Consider the following 20,437-nt stretch of genomic DNA (forward strand, 5'->3'; position numbering starts at 1 on the left):
TTTAAAAGGGACACAAACCATTTGTACACACATTCTATACATGTTTTTTGTCCTTATTTTTTATTTGGATGTGTGTAGCATTTCCCCCCACATTGTCCTCTTAGGTACTCCAAGTGGAACGGACTATTTATTCACATAGTTCTGTCCTTTATTTGACGTTTTTTTGTTTGTCCTCTTCCGGTACATTGTGTCTTTGCTAATCGTGTGTCTCAAACCAACGCCTTGTCTGACATTTGCATTTTAAACATTTCCATACTGTTTTTTTTTTTACCTTCTCATGTGACTGTGAATGTATAAAGTATGAAAGCTGGCATATTGATGTTCAAGTCTTTACACCTCTTAGATCACTGCAATTTGCCAATGATTTTTTAAAAATGATTAAAAAATGACACATTGTACTTTTTAATCCATTTATAGTTACACTGTGGACCTTACACAAAATAAGTTTCTGTAAAGCTATAAAGAGTCGTTCCCTCACCAGCCTCTCTTTTTTTTTTCTCTCTATCTTGAAATTAATAAGACAAAAAAAAAAAAAAAAGATGTTACCGCTTTACCTCTGACTGTTACAAAGCACTGACACTGGAGACTCCTTCCATAAATGTTAAATAAACATCTCCTTCAAAAATAGCAAGAATTAGCCATTTTTGAATCTGTTTATGGAGTGTACGAGTCGCTGTGAATGAGCTGTTGCTAGAGAAATGCACTACTGTCAGAGCTTCTGACCAATCAGGATCCAGAATTCAGCAGTGCTGTGGTGAGAAATCAAATGTCCACAGTGTACCTTTTACCCTAAATGTAGTCCATCAGCCAAGGCATGTTTTGTATCTGAAGTAATGGAAGATACGATCTTCACACCTCGGACATGTCCCGACTGATGGACTCCACTCGGGGTGTCGGGGGAACGTTTGTATTTGAGACCGTCACTTTACAGTTTGGGTGGTTGTGAAGGTGTTTACACAGCATGTGAAAAGAGCTGTGATGATGTCAGGACATCAGTCTGAATAGCATAGTGTTTAATCTGAAATAGTATTACGGAATAGTTTCTGTAACCGTAGAACACTATAAATAATGACTTGGGGAAACACGCATAGTGAAAGTACCGCTAATAATCCCCTCGGTAGTGCACTAAATCTAATGTGGTGTATGTTTGATATCTCTACGCTCCATCTAATGAACCCCAAAAGGTCACCATTAATGGCGTCTACACCCTATGTAGTGCACTATACACCAATCAGCCATAATATTAAAACCACCCCAATGCTCTGGGCAATGTTCTGCTGGGAAACCTTGGATCCTGGCATTCATGTGGATGTTACTTTGACACGTACCACCTACCTAAATATTGCTGCAAATATTGATGCTCCCTGACACACTGCAAAAATTGTTCAGGAATGGTTTGAGGAACATGTCAAAGACTTCAAGGTGTTGACTTGGCCTCCAAATTCCTCAGAACTCAATCTGATTGAGCAAAAGTCTGATCCATGGAGGATCTGCTTCCAACCTCTTGGTGCCAGATACCACAGCACATCTTCAGAGGTCTTGTGGAGTCCATGCCTCGGTGGGTCAGAGCTGTTTTGGTGGCACAAGGGGGATCTATACAATATTAGGCAGGTGGTTTTAATGTTATGGCTGATCTGTGTATGTCCTATAGGTCACCAGTAATGGCCTCTACATACTATCTCGTGCACTATATATCCAATAGGCCATAATTAATGGCCCCTATTCCCTATCTAGTGCACTATTTATCCAACAGACCACAAATAATGGCCTCTACACATTGTGCACTATACTGTATGTCCAATATATGTCATACTGAGCAATTAATTGGCTCTACAGTTTAACTAGTGTGCTATTTACCCGATAGTAATGGTCTTTTCACCCTACCTAGTGTACGATGACACTCCTATTGAGCCCTTAATGAATTCTACACTGTAACTAGTGCACTATGTCTGACAGTAACATCCTACTTAGTGTACTATTTATCAAATACAGTACAGTATTGGCATCTGCACCCTATCTAGTGCACTATACTGTATGTCCAATAGGCCACCATTACTGGCATATGCACCCTACCTAGTGCACCATATGTCCAATAAGCCACTAGTAATGTCATCTGCACCCTATCTAGTGCACTATATGTCCAATAGGCCACTAGTAATGGCCACTGCACACTATCTAGTGCACTATATGTCCAATAGGCCACTAGTAATGGCCACTGCACACTATCTAGTGCCCTATATGTCCAATAGACCACTAGTAATGGCCACTGCACACTATCTAGTGCACTATATGTCCAATAGGCCACCAATACTGGCATCTGCACCCTATCTAGTGCACCATATGTCCAATAGGCCACTAGTAATGGCCACTGCACACTATCTAGTGCACTATATGTCCAATAGGCCACCATTACTGGCATCTGCACCCTATCTAGTGCACTATATGTCCTATAGACGACTAGTAATGGCCTCTACACCCTACCTAGTGAACTTTATGTCCTATAGACCACTAGTAATGGCCTCTACACCCTACCTAGTGAACTTTATGTCCAATAGGCCACCAGTAATGGCCTCTACATACTATCTAGTGCACTATTTATCCAATAGGCCACAAATAATGGCCTCTACACATAGTGCACTATACTGTATGTCCAATATATGTCATACTGAGCAAATAAGCGGCTCTACAATTTAACTAGTGTGATATTTACCTTATAGTAATAGCCTTTGCACCCTGCCTAGTGTACTATGACACTCATATTGAGCCCTTAATGAATTCTACACTGTAACTAGTGCACTATATGTCTGATAGTAGTGTTCTATACATCCTACTTAGTGTACTATTTATCAAATAGTCTGCCATCAGTGGTGTCTTCACCCGATCTAGTGCACTATCTGTCTTATACCGAGCAATTACTGACCATAATGTGTAATACAAATGTCTAATAAGCAGCCAGTAACAAAGCCTATGCTCTATATAGTGCACTGTATGTCTAAAAGGGAACTAATAACAGCCCCTAAACCCTATATAGTGCACTCTTCGTCTAATAGGAAGCTGATATCTAGTAGTGTATCACTTTAATCTCTGAAAACGCTGATATGGTTTGGAGTCTTTGATCTGTGAGCTGTCTTCCTTCTGCTGTGTCTCACTCGACCTCCTGCTGTGTCTCTCTCTCCTGTCTCTCTGTTTTACACCCCTCCGTCCTCTTTCCTCCCGGCCCTGCTCTTCTTTACAGAGATAAACCTCATCTCCACTTGCAGCACGTCGCCGTAAAAGGGCTGCATGTTCAAGCAGGACGATAACGATACGATACGATACTCCGGCATCATGATCTTCACTCTGTCACTGTAGCTGCTCATCTCGAAGCAACGTGCTGCTCCTGGAAACATGAATTATTTCATTATCTTATTAAATATGAAATTATTTCTAATGTGTAGCATAATGTTAGAATAGCAACAGTATCACTGATTTCACTGATATACCGTCATACCGATATATCGTCACACCCTGGATTTATCAGCTGGCTCAGTGGATAGAAGATAAATGTTAATAAATTTAAATAAATAAACTAAATTTACATTAAATAAATAAATAAATGCATCTAAAATTATATAATAAATATATAAACAAACAAGTAAATAAAATGGAAAAATACACACCTTAATTAATCAAATAAAATAAATTAAAAGTAAAAAAAAAAGGAATTTTAAAGTTTAATGATTTTAAAGGAAACAGATGCTCTGTAAAAATTTGAAGCGAATTATTTTAGTCACGTAAAAAAATGTGCATGCAAAATTACTGAAACAAATTTACAAATAAATTATTTTTAAATGATAATTTACAACTGTATTAATTTAACCGTGTGAATATACACAGGATTTGTGTAGACAATATTTCTATCTTAAATAAATTTATAAATAAACCTATTTTAAATAATAAACAATTTACAAATTAATCATTTTTATCATGTGAATACATTGGCATGCCAAAATAAAATAATTTTTATTTTTTAAAAAATAAACGTACAAATAAACGGATGTGGTTAAATGACAAATACGAAAAGTAATAATTAATCATTTAATCACGCAAATAAATTTGCGGTACAACAAAATACAAGAAATATTTTTTTACGCATTTACAAATAAACTAATCCTTTTAAACTAAGATAAATAATTTATAAATAATTTATTTTAATGATGTCAGTAAACTTTGCATGCAGAATAATAATAATAATAATAAAAGAAAAACGCAAATAAATTTTTTAAATACTTTGAATGAGTGTGGATGTTTGTCATCATGATCCACTCGAGCGCGAGGAATTTCAGGACATGTGGTGAAGGTGCCTCAGGACGAGCGCTACGTCACAACAGCAAATCTTTACACAACAACGTTACACGACTTCAGATCAGTCGAGTGGCTAAGAAAACGGCGAGTCGGATCACAGTGACTCACTCAGACTCGTAATTTATTCGCACGGCGTTTCTCTGTGCTGATGCTGAGCGTTAGCTCGACTCCCTGCTGCTCTTATCACACTCGGGAATCCGTGATGCTTCAGCGCTCTGGCTTTAGTCACTGCCCTGATCCCAGACTAATGCAGAAATACACCTTTAAACACAACGCACAGAGACACAACATGACAGAAACATTTACATTTAGGTTCTTTAATTCATTAATGGCTTCAGTGGTATAATTTAATAATACTTTAGATTTTATATATTGTGCGTTTTATTTTCATTTTTTTGTATCCAGAATAAGCAGTGATGACCAAATTTATTTATTTTTCATTTTTAAAGATTTTTAAAAATGATTTCTACCAATTAAAAACAGATTTTAAAAAATTCATTTTTATTTAAAACAGTGACATCCACTTTACATTTCTTTATTAATTTAAAAATGATTGATCTTTTTTAGATATCGGTGTTTACATATCAAAACCACTTTATATGTATTTATTAGTGTTTAACTTTTTAAGATTAAACTATTTAATGTAGTTTTTTTATATTTATTTTTATTTACGTATTCATTTACATTTTTTAGTTAACTTTAGTCTTAAATTATCGCCTGTTAAACACCTTGACGACCGCTTCATATTTATTTGAGTTTTTCATATATTAAATATAATTTCTTAAAAAGTTTAGCTATTAAAAGCAAAGACGAACACTTTCATTATTATTATTAAAAAAAAAAAAAAAAAGACACAGTGAGGCCGTCTTCATTTTATCATTTTAATAATGTTTTAAAATGACTGAGTAACAGAATCGCACTGGTTTACACTGGAGTGAGCCGTACAGTGGACACATTTCTTTTTATCCATTTACGGTTACATTTAATCGCTTCCTCGTTGCGTGCGAGTGCTCCGGCACTGCGGGCGGCGCTGTGGTCACCTAATCCGTGTGTGTGAGGTGCAAATCAGGCAGGAGATGCAGATCAGGTAGTGATGATGTCGCCCAATCTCCGAGACGAACAGAACTTACGCTGCATTTCACTTACCTCGCAATCAGGAAGTCGCAAACTCGGAATGACGTAATTTTCGACCTCTGTTTGTTCAAGCTATAAAGTGGGGAACAAAACGTGGCCGCCTCCAGGTTTGTCTGATGTCAGAAGCGAGCTAAGCAGCTAGCGGTGATGAGTGATATTTCTATATTTATATTTATATATTTTCCTCAGGACAGTGAGCTGTAGAGTCAGTGTTATAGATTTAATGAGTGAATGTGTGTGTATGTTGATTGAATCTAAAGTGAATATGTGTATATACAGTATAACTTATTTAAAGGTAAGAAGTGCTACTTTATTTACTGTTGATGCTGTGAGCGGCCATTTTGATTTGACGTCACTTGCTGGACTCGGGGGGTTCAGGAGACCGTTCTGAGTTGAGGAGGCGTTTTCTCAGGGTTTTTCCTTGTCGGAAATTCCGACTGAACTGGTCTTCACACTGACTGTTCTGCTTGTGTGTGTGTGTGTTGTTAATGTGTGTGAGACAGACACATATCTGGAACGGCGTTGAGAGATAAACAGAGGAAGGAGAGTTGATTTTTAGGAGCACGGTGGTCAGACGCTCTCCTGAGCTCGGCGGCGATACTCGTACACACTCCCTCTCTCGGCGAACACTCGGGTTAAACAGCGCCGCTTAGAGGATGAGCTGCTGCTTCTCCTCCTCCTCCTCTGTACCGTAACCTCCTCCTCCAGGGGTGTGGAGAACAACCTGTCCTGCGGGGGGGGGGGGGGGGGGGGGGGGTGAGGTGGGAGTGTGCTCTAGTGCATGTGAGTTGCCTAGATCTGCCTCACACTACACACACACACACACACACACACACACACACACACACACACAAACAGGGTCGTACCCCAGGCTGGAGGCTGACTGAGGTCTTTGCTCCCAGGTTTAACACTCGTCCATCAGCTCGCTGTAGCAGATTCAGTCCAGCTGTTCCACTCTGTCCTCCTGACACACACACACACACACACACACACACACACACACACACACAGATTAAAAAAAAATATCTGTTTACACCACAGAGGATCTATCTGTATACACCACATGATCAGTATTATACTGCAGCCAACATCTGTCACGTTATCTTCAGCTAATGTTTTGTTATTTGATTACTTTATGATGAACGTGTTGTTTAAAGGTGTTTATTTAATCAAGTGTGTGTTTACTGCAGCAGATGAATAATGAGGTAGGTGTTTAATTGGGCGGGTGTTTACAGAGGCAGCTATTTACCGAGACAACAGTTTAACGAGGTTCATGTTACCGAAGTGGGTGTTTACTGAAGCGGGCGTTTACCGAGGCGAGTGTTTACCGAGGCGGGTGTTTACCGAGGCGAGTGTTTACGGAGGCGGGTGTTTACCGAGGCAAGTGTTTACCGAGGCGGGCGTTTACGGAGGCGAGTGTTTACGGAGGCGGGCGTTTACGGAGGCGGGTGTTTACGGAGGCGGGTGTTTACCGAGGCAAGCGTTTACCGAGGCGAGTGTTTACGGAGGCGGGCGTTTACGGAGGCGGTGTGTTTACGGAGGCGGGTGTTTACCGAGGCAAGCGTTTACCGAGGCGAGTGTTTACCGAGGCGGGTGTTTACGGAGGCGAGTGTTTACCAAGGCGGGTGTTTATGGAGGCGAGTGTTTACGGAGGCGGGGTGTTTACCGAGGCGGGTGTTTACGGAGGCAAGTGTTTACCGAGGCGGGCGTTTACCGAGGCGGGTGTTTACCGAGGCGGGTGTTTATGGAGGCGAGTGTTTACGGAGGCGGGTGTTTACCGAGGCGGGTGTTTACGGAGGCAAGCGTTTACCGAGGCGAGTGTTTACCGAGGCGGGTGTTTACGGAGGCGAGTGTTTACCAAGGCGGGTGTTTATGGAGGCGAGTGTTTACGGAGGCGGGTGTTTACCGAGGCGGGTGTTTACGGAGGCAAGCGTTTACCGAGGCGAGTGTTTACCGAGGCGGGTGTTTACGGAGGCGAGTGTTTACCAAGGCGGGTGTTTATGGAGGCGAGTGTTTACGGAGGCGGGTGTTTACCGAGGCGGGTGTTTACGGAGGCAAGTGTTTACCGAGGCGGGCGTTTACCGAGGCGGGCGTTTACCGAGGCGGGCGTTTACCGAGGCGGGTGTTTACCGAGGCGGGTGTTTACCGAGGCGGGTGTTTACGGAGGCGAGTGTTTACGGAGGCGGGCGTTTACCGAGGCGGGTGTTTACCGAGGCAGGTTATTACCGTGCAGACCGTACGGCCGTGTCGAGCGTCTCTCCGTCAGCACTGACAGAATCACTTCATCTCTGAAGAGAAGCTTCCGGATCAAACCATCACCACCATGATACCGACCTCCACCTCCAGATCCGGCCGCCAGAGAGAACTGCTCCAACACCACCGGATACCTGAGAGAGAGCGAGAGAGAGAGAGAGAGAGAGAGAGAGAGAGAGAGAAAGAGAGGAAGGTCTTCATTAACAACCAGAGTATAATCTCTGAATGAATTAAACATTAAATGCTAATTCTTCTTCTCACTGTCACTAACACTCAGCTAACAGACACTGTGTGTGTGTGTGTGTGTGTGTGTGTATAAGAACCACCTCTTCTCAGAATCTCGGGGTCTGTGATGCGCGTGTTGGTCATGTGACTATGGACTCCGCTCCGCCCGTTCCAGTCCGGCCCCGCCCCCGCCCCGCCCCCGACCGTTTCATAGTAGCCACACTTCTCATTGCCGAACGTGATGTTGTTCATGCAGCCCTTTGGGGAAATAAATCACACATTTGTGTGCGTGTGTGTGTGTGTGTGTTTGTGTGTGTGTGTGTGTAGAACATGGGCTGTATCAGTGCTCTCATGCTCATTAACCTGTGACGCAGCACACACTTCGAACGCTCGGAAGATGACGTCCACTACTCGCTGTGATGTCAGCACATTTCCTCCGACCACTGCAGCATTCTGGGAAGGCTGCAGGATGGAGCCCGTGGGGATCGTCACTTTGACGGGGGTCAGACAGCCCTGCAGACAACACACACACACACACACTATATATATATGGCAACAGGGCATTCCTAACCCTTAGAGAGTGTGTGTGTGTGTGTATGTGTGTGTGTGTGTGTGTGTGTGTGTGTACCTGGTTGAGAGGGATGTTCTGTCCCACCATGCAGCGAAGGCAGTAAATGAGAGCGGAGAGAGTGATGGCACGAGGAGCGTTACAGTTTCCCCACACCTCCGGACCCGTACCTGAGAAATCAAACACAGCACTACCCTACACACACACACACACACACACACACACACACACACACACATAGAAGAAGTGTAAGTAACGTCAGCTAACCCAGTGCGTGAATCAACATTAGTGATACTGAGTACTATTGTGTATATCGTGTGTGTGTGTGTGTGTGTGTGTGTGTGTGTGTGTGTGTGTGTGTGTGTGTGCGGTACCTCCTGTTCATTTATCTGCACTCTAAGTTTAATCGGTGTTCCGTCGTCCATCTGATCTTCAGCTTCCACGTCTAACGAGCCGCTCTGCTCACGCCGTCGACTCGCAAAGTCTCTCAGCATGTCTCTGACCGCCAGTTCTGCATTACTCTACACACACACACACACACACACACACACACACACACTGTGGTGTTAAACCATGATGCTGTGTTTCCTTTTTACTGCTTACACACACACACACACACACACCTGAATGTAGCCCATGTACGCCTGCACTACATCCAGTCCGTAGGTGTCGATCAGCTCCCCCACCAGCTGACTCCCTCTCTGATTGGCCGCCACCTGAGCTCTCAGGTCTGACAGGTTGTCATGGAGATTACGTGTCCCGGAGCATCCTGGGTAACGAGCAGGAGCCAGGAGAGCCTCCGTGACCGCTGAACCGTGGAGGAAAACAAAACTTCTAGAACTTTCCCTTCGCAAAACCGCAAAGCGTATAAGAAGCGTAAATGAAGCGAGAGCTAACCCTGCTCTTGGAAGACTCCCTCAGTGACCAGTTTGAAGGAGGTGAAGACCGCGCCCTCCTGCTGGAGACAGGTGGAGTGAGGGGGCATCGAGCCCGGAGTGATGCCCCCGATATCGGCGTGATGCCCCCTGCTGGCCACGAAAAACACCGGGCCGCTCACGCCATGACGGAACACCTACACACGGAGAGAGACTGAGGAATAAACACACACACACACACACGCGATTCTACACTTCTACACCAATCTATTCGGATTCTTTTCAAGAGTCAAGATATGGCTCTCCATTTCCTCATTCTGTAATGATTAGCATATTTTTGCATATCAGGCTGTGATTGGTTCAAACTTGAGCTCATACGTAGCTCCGCCCCCCGGATCATATGGCTTTTATACTCAAGTAAAGAGAACGTCTCTGTTATAATCCTGTATAATCACAATTCCCACTAAGATGACTTAATTATTATGTAAGAATAAATACAGAAACAATGCACACACGCACACACACACACGCACGCACACACACGCACACACACACACACACAGATAGCTGTGTGTACCGGTGTGATGACGGTGAGGTCGGGCAGGTGGCTTCCTCCAGCACAAGGGTGATTACTCAATATCACATCTCCCTCCTTCAGACTGCTGCCTACCGCCTTCAACTGAGAGAGAGAGAGAGAGAGAGAGAGAGAGAGAGAGAGAGAATAACAGAAACAGAATGATAGAAAGACAAAGAGAGAAAGAAAAACAAAGGGACAGAAAAACAGACAGAGAGAGAGAGAGAGACAGACAGACAGAAAGACAGTTAGAAAGAAAGACTCAAACAGGGAGAGACAGACAAAAACAGAGAGAGAGAGAGAGAGAGAGAGAGAAAGAAAGACACACGGACAGAAAGACAAAGAGAGAGAGAGACACAGAAAGACAGTTAGAAAGAAAGACTCAAACAGAGAGAGACAGACAAGAACAGACAGAGAGAGAGAGAGACAGACAGACAGAAAGACAGTTAGAAAGAAAGACTCAAACAGGGAGAGACAGACAAAAACAGAGAGAGAGAGAGAGAGAGAGAGAGAGAAAGAAAGACACAAGGACAGAAAGACAAAGAGAGAGAGAGACACAGAAAGACAGTTAGAAAGAAAGACTCAAACAGAGAGAGACAGACAGAAGAACAGACAGAGAGAGAGAGAGAGAGAGAGAGAGAGAGAGAGAGAGGGCGAGAGAGAAACATACAGAGTGAGAGAGACAGATACAGAGAGACAGAAAGATGGACATAGTGACAAACACACAGTGACAGTAAGACACACGGAGAAAGAGAGAAACAGGCAGAAAGACACGCACAAAATGAGAGAGAGACAGAAACAGAGAAAGAGAGAGAAAGAGAGAGAGAGAGAAAGAGAGAGAGCAAAAAGTCAGAGACAAAAAGACACAGAGAGAGTGAGAGAGATGGAAAAACAGACAAAAAGACAGACCTCAGTGTCAGAGCTCTTCTCATGAGTCCCATCGCTGTGTGCGTGTGTGTGTGTGCGTGTGTGTGTGTGTATGAGTGTGTGTACACACCTGGTACTGCACAGTCTCCTGCATGGCTCCCAGGTGAACAGGAATGTGAGGAGCGTTCGACACCAGACCTCCATCGGGTCCAAACACAGCGCAGGAGAAATCCAGCCGCTCCTTAATGTTGGTGGAGATGGAGGTTCTCTGTAACACACGGCCCATCTGCTCTGTGTGTGTGTGTGTGTGTGTGTGTGTAAAGACACAGAGAGACAGAGAGAGAGAGAGAGTATTTACTAAAACAGCACCACACCCAGTGTTTTGTTTCTTACATGTTATACTACATTTATATTTAAAACGTCTCACCTGCGATGCTCATGAAGCGATGAGAGAAGATGGACAGCTGCACTGCGTTCAGCTCCGTCCCCAGCACACACCTGCTGTCCGTTCCCACGGCGATACACACGTCTCCGCTCGGGGTCAGGCGGGCCGAACAGCCCGGTTCCACCAGGATGGTGCTGGAAGATGAATCGATGCTGTAAGAGCGCTGCTGCGGTGTTGACAGTATACACGGGAGATTTAAACACACCTGTTCTTGTCGATGATGATCGCTGGTCCGTCGATGCTGTGGTCACATGACACATCGTCCCACATGAACACGCTCGTGTCCAGATATCGGTCCTCAAAGTAGCACTTGGTTATCTGAGTGAGGAACAATCAAGCCAGGACAGATATGATAAACGAAACGCTTATCATACGATCCGCTTGCCTGGTGGTCCAGCTAATAGATTTACTGTTAATCCCAACAGCTAATTCTGTTCACTGTCTCACTGTGTGTTTATTTTAGCTCTGAAGGTTTGTTTTTTTTCCCACCTGTGTCGGTTTTGGTGGCTGACTTCCTGCTCGAGCCGTGGCCGTTGTCCCGATTCCGGATTTTCCTGATCCGCGCACACGAACGTCGTCCACCGTTATGGGTCTGTCAGCGATGGTGAAGCCAAACTCCTTCATGTAGCTGTTCATCGGGGTTAGAAAGAACACACGAGGTTAGCTTGCTAATGTAGAAGTTAATTACGCTTACTAACTAGAAAAACACCTGTCACTGTGTGTGTGTGTGTGTGTGTGTGGATGACGAGACTCCATGCTACAGGGCGTGTTACCGTGCAGTGAAGGCGGTACGGAAGTCTCCGGAACAGCAGGACTGAGCGTGAGGCGGCGCTTCGCTGGCGCTGATCATGAGAGCGCAGTCTGTTCCCTCGTAACGCATGTGCAGGAACGCCTCCATACTGATCTGAGAACTGTACGACAATTTACTTAACACTTAACACAGCAGCGTGTTCAGTTTCACTTTCACCTACACAACACTAATCCAACCTTTTCCTCAAATAACTTCTATTATTAAACGATGAAAACCAAGACATGTTACTGCTGTATATATACATACACACACACACGCACACATATATATCCAAATAACTACAGTATTTATTCTAATTTGCCCAGTTATTTCAAATTTTTGTCTAAATACAAATCTTCCTATTTTTTTTTTATTACAGCAAAAAAAAAATTAAACACAAACTGATCTACATTTTTGACAACTTACAAATTTCTGCATATTTTTCTAATTACAAAGAAATTATAAATTATAGCAAAGATCTATAATTGTCAAATTATAACCTGTTTTTGCCCACTAAATTTTTTTTTTTTTTTGCCAAACACAACTCTAACTCTATTTTTCACAATTATTTTTCCCCCTAATGCTGTAATGTTTGCTTATTTACAGCAAGATCCCTATTTTGCCACATTACGGCACACTTCCTGCCTAATTTTTGGACAATCATCCTCAACTTTTGCCAAATTATAACGATTGCTTTCCAGCATAAACCAGTCCATGCTGAATTTAGCAAAATTATATTAAAAAAAACAAAACAAAACTAAACTAAAAGCTGAAAACACTAATGATATTTTTTGCCCACTTTCTGCCACACTCAGTTACAGCTCTGATCTCTCACAGCTCAAAAGTGTTATCAATTCAGTTTTCGGGTGAACTTTCTGTGCGTGTGTGTGTGTGTGTGTGTGTGAGTGTGTAGTACCTGCTGAATCCACGTTTGCGCAGTGTGTCGTGGCAGCGCTGTGAGAGCCGCTGGATCCAGCAGTCGAGCTCTGAGTAAGAGTGTGTGTTGTACTGCAGAGAACACGGCTCCTGAACCTCCTCTACAACATCCGCTAGAGCCAAACCATACGCTGATAACACACCGCTGTACCTACAGAGAGAGAGAGAGAGAGAGAGGGAGAGCTTTACAATCTGTGTGTGTGTGTGTGTGTGTGTGCGCGTTGGGGTGTAATACGAATGTGGATATTTCCAAAAGGCGACTTGAGATGTTACTTTTGACACCATCAGTCTTATTCCTCGGGTAATAACAATGTAACCACGTAGCACGCTAACAATGAGCCCGTACTTGTGTATGTAGACGGTTTTCATGCCCAGTGTTCGTGCGATGGCACATGCATGTTGCCCGCCTGCTCCTCCAAAACACGCCAACGCGTGCTGAGATGTATCATGGCCCTTTGCCTGCGAAGAAAGAATCTTACGTTACGTTGACTTCTCTCTCTCTCTCTCACTGTTTCTACCTGTTGATCAACAACCTCAATCTGACGATTCTCCACAAGAGGGAGCAGAGAGTAGTAGAACAAAAATACTGACATAAATCGAAATACAACAATTGGCCACTAGAGGGAGCTACAAATCACAATTTTCCAGTTTCCTACTTAAAAACAACAAAATTAGAAACAGCTCTAACAGGTTTTACCTGCGTCAGTGCTCGGATTGGTCGACACATTGCTTCGTTCGCAACTCTGATGAATCCCATAGCGACCTCTTCCATGCTCATTTCTGAATTGTCACTATTTGTGTGTTTGTCTCCATCGCATTGTGATTGGCTGCTCGAGAGGAAGTTGTTGATCTCTTTGGTGAGCTTCTGGAAATGGCTCATGGTTTCATCTATGGAGAGAGGCTCGTTCTCTCCAGGACCAAAGATGTGAGGGAAAAAAGAAGGGAGTAGACGGCCAAGCGCTAAATTAGCATCTGTGACTGTGAGTGGACCCCCTGTAGGGCAAAAGAACGTATTACACTCAATTACTGTAGTACAGAGCTAAAGAATTGAAATCAACATGATCTCAAGAACATGGCGTGGAGGGACTGGTCTGGGTCTGCAGGTCTGGTTGAGGGACTGGGGACCTGGTCTTGTTCTTGAAAAACTGGCCTTGCTCTTCACTTGAGTTTTAGGAAACTTGTTCTGATATGGGTTTTGCGTCTTGAGGGTCTGGTCTTGGTCATGTTCTGGGTCTTGAGGGTCTGGTCTTTGGTGAACTAGGTTCGTTATAGATCTTGAGGGACTGGTCTTGGTCTGGTCTTGAGGGACAGGTCTTGGACAAGTCTTGTTTAGAGTCTTAATACTCTTGGGCTTGGTGAACTGGTCTTGGTCTTGTTATAGGTCTTGAGGGATTGGCCCTGGGAGACTGATCTTGGTCTTGCTTTGAGTCTTGCCCTTTTTTGGTCTTGAGGGACTTGTTTTGGAAATTGGGCAGGGAGTAGTCTCGGTCTTATTTTGGGTCTTTGGTGTTCTTCTTTTTTAAGGCCTTGTGTGACTTGTTCTTGTTTTGGGGCTTGAGGGAATGGTCTTGGTCTTATTCTGGGTTTTGAGAAACTGGTCTTGGTGTGATTTGAAAAACTGTCCACGTGTTTGGTCTTGGTCAGAGTTGTGGTCTGGATGTTGGGGGCCTGGTCTTGGTTTTTAGCATCTGTTCTTTCAGGGACAGATCATGATTAAGTCATGATCTGGATCTTGAGCATCTGGTTTATGTCTAAGAGAACACATGTTTTGTTTTGGGTCTGTGTCTTGGGAATTATGTTCTTCAACTGGGTCAAGTTTGATTATTTCTAGTCTTAGATTGGATCAGCAAATTAGTTCAACAAATTTAGGGTTTTCTGGTGTTCGTGTCTGTCTTGGGGAAATCTGATTCAGATAGTGGTAGGCATTATTCTTCATTTTGGACACCACACCTTGGAGATGTTGGACTAAATTTGTGAGGATGTGGTGATAGTCTTGATGGTCTTGTTTTGATCTTGGCTATCTAATCTTGGCCTTGAGGATCTGGTGTTGTTCTGAGTCTAGTCTGGACCAAAGCAAATCCCTGTTTCATTTTGTTTTAATATAAGTACATATTATAATAAGCAACAATGGACCTTCAGTTGAAGGAAAGTGCTTTCTAAAGTGATCCATCCATATATTAGAGCAAGCTCCAGGCCAAAATAACTTTTTTTATAGAATGAAACAATTTATATTAATTTCAAGGTCAAGGGGAAAATCTGGTTCACTGACCTTTTTGATAACAAGCTGGACCAGGATGAGCACCAGCTGACTCAGGACCCACAACAAACATCCCAGACCTACAGAATTGTAAAAGTACACGTGAAAAGGAAAACTGAGACCATATAGTTGTGTCCAAAGTCTGTGTACGTTCTCGCTTGATACCATTTCATTGAAAATTTTTTCAAAATTCTTTTCTTTCTGTAGTTCTTTCTGACTTGTAACTTGTGTTTGTCAATGTTTTAATGTTTTCCCTTTGTACACTGATATGTTGGTTTATCTGTTACGCTCAAGCAAGAATTTGTTATTGAAACAGTGTGTGTTCAGGACACAGGATGATCTTTGACCTAGAAAAAAAAAAGGAATGTTTGACCATGGGTAGTTCTAGTTTTAACAATAATCTGCAAAACATAATGATTACAGAGTACATGCATTAATGTTTTACATCCTTCTTGCTTTAGGTTTTCTGTGTGAACCGCTAGCAATGTTTTACAGAAGGGCACAAACACTGATCCTAGGATTAAAAATCTTGCAGAGAAATTGTAATAAGGTAGAAGAACCTATTAAATTGAAAATTCTGAGTAGAAAACTATTATAACCGTATGCAGAGAAAGATAAACAATCGGTGTGCAGTGGGTGGGAAAGACTATAATAGAAAGTATTTGTGTGTGTGTGTGCGCGCGCGCGCGCGCGTGTGTGTGTGTGTGTGTGTGTGTGTGTTGCCTGAAGAAAAGTCGAGATCCTCCTCCCGCTGCGACGGTGTTGATGTCGAGCTGAGGCGCCTGCAATGTGACTCCGGCTGTTGTAGACTCAAACACGTGTTCATACTGACCAGCATAGCGACTCACGTCTGTAGAGGTACCTACACAAACACACACACACACACACACACACAATAACATACAAAACACTCAGCTGTCCATTCTGTTCATTTCCTTCTGTCTCTTTGTCCACATCTCCCACACCCACAGAAAACACAAACACAACTGAAAGAAAAAAAAACCTCAGAACAAACAGCTATATCCTGGTACACCGCTGTCTCTCACAGCTACACAGGCTTTTTACTTGCTCTTAGATACTTCTTACTTAGCTTCAATTAAAAGGACATCATAATAGTGCTCAGTCCTTATCGTAGTCATGAGCTTAAAAATCACTTTCCATTATGTACTTAACTTTCTGGGATTTTTGTAAAGCCCTAACATCTTGTCCTACGTTTACTTGGACTTCCTGAAAGCTAAGACAGATCTCTAGAGATGGGCAAAAACCTTAAGGATGACAAATTTCCTGAAAGTGGAGCTAAGAACTCTCTGAAAATGACCAATACCATATATTGGCTACGTCAACATTTAAAATAGCTCCAAAATTACGCTGAAATTTAAAAACCTGGGAAAAGCCGTGGATTTTGTCAAGGATTTAGGACAACTGCTTCAAAACTACAATATCCATCTACAATTAAAGATGACTACTGCAACACTGCAAAAAATGTCGGGAAATCTGGGAGAACTTCCTGAAAAAAAACTCAGGGCAAAAAATAGGGCAAAAATTTAAGATGGTGACTCCTTGAAGAGGGGAAAAATGTGTCAGCCTTTTTAACCCAACCCCTTTCCTTCTTTTCTCACGCTCTCATCCGTCTGTCCGTCTGCTGTGTCTCACCTCCCATGTCGAAGCCGATGACGGGTGTGTGGTGTGTGTTGCTGTACGCGGTGAGGGCGTAACCCACGACTCCTCCAGCTGGGCCGGACAGAACCGCCCGAGAACCGCAGAACTGATCCATAGGAGTCAAACCCCCATCCGACTGCATGAACAGCACGTCCACGTCCTGTCTCACACACACACACACACACACACACGATAACATGCCCTTTCAAGATATCTTTCAAGGCACCTGTGTGTGTGTGTGTGTGTGTTTAAGATAACAAGGACGTTAGGACTGACCTATATCTTCATGCTTAAAGTTTCAAGGACCCCACACACACACACACACACACACACACACACACACACTCACAGCGAGTCGTCCCTTGAAGCCGGCGGTGAAGGCGGTGACGTACTGGTGTATTTTGGGTGTGAGGTAGGCGTCCACGCACACGGTGTAGCCGCGAGGCACCGCTCTGATCATCGGCATCACCTCGCTCGAGAGAGACACCTGAGTGAAACCGAGCCGCCGAGCCAGAGAGCCCACCGCCTGCTCGTGATCCGGGTACCTGACACACACACACACACACACACACACACACACACACACGTTAACACGCGCACATGAATATACACCATTCAATTGGAAAAGGATATACATCTATATACACACATGTTAAGATGCACAAGAACACATTTCATTCATCTGGAAAAGGATATATATATACACACACACACACACACACACTCTCACATGTATGAGTGCAGCAGCAGCACGGCGAGGCTGGTGATTCCCCGAGACAGCACGGCTCTCAGATCTCTCTCCACACGCTGCAGGTCCAACTCAGTCCACACCTCTAAACTCTCACCTGTACTACCTACACACACACACACACACACACACACACACACACACACACAGAAACGAGACAATATTACATTAACACGATTCTCCTATTCATCAAGAGTGTATCCTTGTGTTCCTGATATCTTTCTGTTTCACTGAAAATGGTGGCTTTGTGTTGTTTTTTTTGTTTTTTGGTATTTTTGATCATTACAGTGTTACACCACGGCGATGATGAATTCCGGATTCTGATTGGTCAGAAGGTGTTGATTCATTTTTTTATAACAGTAGTGCAGCTGAGAGGCGTTACGTCTCGCTGTCTATCGCACACACAGAGAGACTGTGTACTATACAAACATTCAGCTGTGTACATTTCAGTGTGTATTCTCACACACACACACACACACACACACACACACACACACACCCAAGTAATACCTTTGACGATCCGCTTAGGTTCTTTGCTCGGCAGACGGCAGCCATCTTGCTTCAGGACGACTCTTTCATCCACTTCGATGACCTCTTCGTAAAGCACATCGGGCACTCGTACTTCCTGTGATGCAGAAACACACACACACACACACACACACACACACACACACACACACACGCTGCATTCCCCGATTTTACAGCCTCAGAGGAGTTAGCTGTTAGCTTCTTTAAACAGGCCGTGGTGTAACTTCTAGCTAATTACAGCACCATTAAAAAAACATCTGTGTGAGGCGAAACACGTTTAGAAGATCTAACTGAATAGCTTGTGGCGAAGTGTCTGGTCGCCGTGGATACAAGATTTCACACGTCTTCCGAAGTCGAAATTAGTTATGATAGAGAACTGGTGTGTCTACATGTGGTGAAGTCCACTGAAGGAGAGTTAGCGGATGATGCTAAGTGTAATTACAGTATAATTTCAGTCCCACAGAGTCTTTTTTTAGGAAATTACCAACACATCTGAGGTAAATGTTCACGTTCCTGACAATACGGTGTCATTTTCACTGTGTGTGTGTGTGTGTGTGTGTTCCAGGTTGAAGAGGTCAGGTCAAGCCGGTGTGATAACGTGCAGTGTGTGTGTGTGTGTGTGTGTGTGTGTGTGTTTGTTTACCAGGTCGAAGAGGTCAGGTCGAGCCTGTGTGCCGATGTGAAGCAGGTGTTTGAAGCCTTGGGTCACGGCGAGCGCCATCTTTTCTCCCTGCCGCTCTAACAGCGCGTTGGTGGCCACCGTCGTGCCCATGCGGATCCAGCCAATCAGAGACGAGTCCAGTGGCTCATCACGGGGAAAACTCCTTCCTGTTTCCTGTTGGAAATCCAACCAGTTTTTCTCTCTGTCTGTCTCTCTCACTCTTGTGCCATTGTGCTCTCTTTCTCTACCTCTTTCTCTCTCCCCCTTCACCTGTCGGTCTCTCACCTGTTGCAGTATGCGGCGGATGCCCTCTGTGGGAGCGTCTCTGTAGTTCTGCGGGTCGTGCGAGAGCAGCTTCATCACTCGCTCTTTACCGTCTGGCAGACGGGCGAAGACGTCAGTGAAGGTTCCGCCGCGGTCGATGGCGAAACAGAACTTTCCCTCAGAGTCGGCCATGCTGAACTATCCAAACGAATCAAACCAAAAAGAATGAATCATTTACAGACACACTGATCGCACAGTTTCCCACAGGGATGTTCATTTATTAGCCTCGGCACAAAGTGCTACGAAACCCAGCACCCAGAGAACGCTATCTTCTCTGTGAAGCACGGTGGTGGAAGCATCATCTTAACAGTTACAGCAGCCTGTTGCTGCTTCTCTGACTAACCTGGCAGTGGTGTTCCCAGACCTGGAGTGTTGATAACTCCTCAGTCTTCATGAGTTTTTTTTTTTTTTTTTTTTTTAAACAAACTCATTGTGCATTTCTATTGTGATCACGTGACACTTTATTGGCACACAGCTCAACTCCATTCAATGAATTCAATTAAAAATTACTCTAGTAAAAATTGTAAAAAATTATTATAAAAGTAAAAATGATTCTACTCTAACTAATTTTTAGCTGGTTTTTATTTTATTTTATTTTTTAAATTGTGCAAACTTCCCCCAAATTTCAGGATTATGGGATATTTTTGTGTAGCTTCATGACGTCATCTCAATTAAGAATATTTCCAGGTAGTGACACTACAAAATGTGGAAAGAAATGTATTTATTTTTAATAAAGGAAAGGAGGTTTATATATTTTTTTTTCGATATTAAAACAAAAAGAGTTAAAAACAAAAAAAGGTTATTGGTGAAATGTTTCCTAAAACTAACTTTCCTGTGGTGTTTATAGCTGAAGTGAGTGCTAATGCATAAACACCGACCTCAATAATCACCTCAATTCTGTCTTTTAGGGCTGAATATCTCCTTTAATCTGTCCCCAGATAATAAAACAAGCAAAAACATCCAGATAAAAGCGTTTACATACCGTACTCACTAGTCTATGATGCTCAAAGTGTCGCTTTTAAGCCCAAACAGTGAATAAACCCGTCCTGTGCTCAGATAGCGGCTCTGACTCTCAGACTCCACACACGTGCAGCGGTCGCCCTTCACGTGGGGGCGGGGCTAACTCTAGGCAGCGTGATTGCGTCATACGGCTAAGCCACACCCCTTGTCCACGTGCATACTTCCGTACTAGATAGTGCACAACTCTAATCTGGAACTGTATTGTTTATGACACACTATTTAGTACAGT

The 20,437-nt window shown here is 43.5% G+C and overlaps 1 protein-coding gene and 1 long non-coding RNA gene across 3 annotated transcripts; both read right to left on the reverse strand.

Annotated features, from left to right (window-relative positions):
- Positions 1-222: 222 nt before the first annotated feature.
- LOC128319473 (uncharacterized) lies at positions 223-6,195 on the reverse strand. Its single transcript, XR_008302928.1, has 2 exons — positions 4,453-6,195; positions 223-3,379 (listed from the first exon to the last, which is right to left on the reverse strand). It is a non-coding gene; the product is annotated as an uncharacterized LOC128319473 (long non-coding RNA).
- Positions 6,196-7,989: 1,794 nt separating this feature from the next.
- oplah (5-oxoprolinase, ATP-hydrolysing) lies at positions 7,990-20,317 on the reverse strand. Of its 2 annotated transcripts, none has more exons than XM_053238554.1 (24): positions 20,180-20,317; positions 19,150-19,326; positions 18,847-19,038; positions 18,186-18,300; positions 17,658-17,781; positions 17,277-17,472; positions 16,922-17,087; positions 15,992-16,130; positions 15,281-15,348; positions 13,709-14,004; positions 13,358-13,470; positions 12,992-13,162; positions 12,059-12,196; positions 11,775-11,913; positions 11,491-11,603; positions 11,268-11,419; positions 10,971-11,131; positions 9,977-10,078; positions 9,422-9,596; positions 9,148-9,332; positions 8,899-9,045; positions 8,585-8,719; positions 8,320-8,469; positions 7,990-8,214 (listed from the first exon to the last, which is right to left on the reverse strand). In XM_053238554.1, exons 2-24 carry the CDS (start codon positions 19,318-19,320, stop codon positions 8,005-8,007), a joined length of 3,558 nt encoding a protein of 1,185 aa, XP_053094529.1. In that variant the 5' UTR covers positions 19,321-19,326; positions 20,180-20,317; the 3' UTR covers positions 7,990-8,004. The 2 variants fall into 2 exon arrangements, with proteins under 2 accessions (XP_053094529.1, XP_053094527.1); XM_053238552.1 differs by having other exon boundaries at positions 20,171-20,313.
- Positions 20,318-20,437: the final 120 nt, after the last annotated feature.

The sequence above is a fragment of the Pangasianodon hypophthalmus genome, chromosome 12, assembly GCF_027358585.1.
Source record: "Pangasianodon hypophthalmus isolate fPanHyp1 chromosome 12, fPanHyp1.pri, whole genome shotgun sequence".
NCBI classification, from domain to species: Eukaryota; Metazoa; Chordata; class Actinopteri; order Siluriformes; family Pangasiidae; genus Pangasianodon; species Pangasianodon hypophthalmus.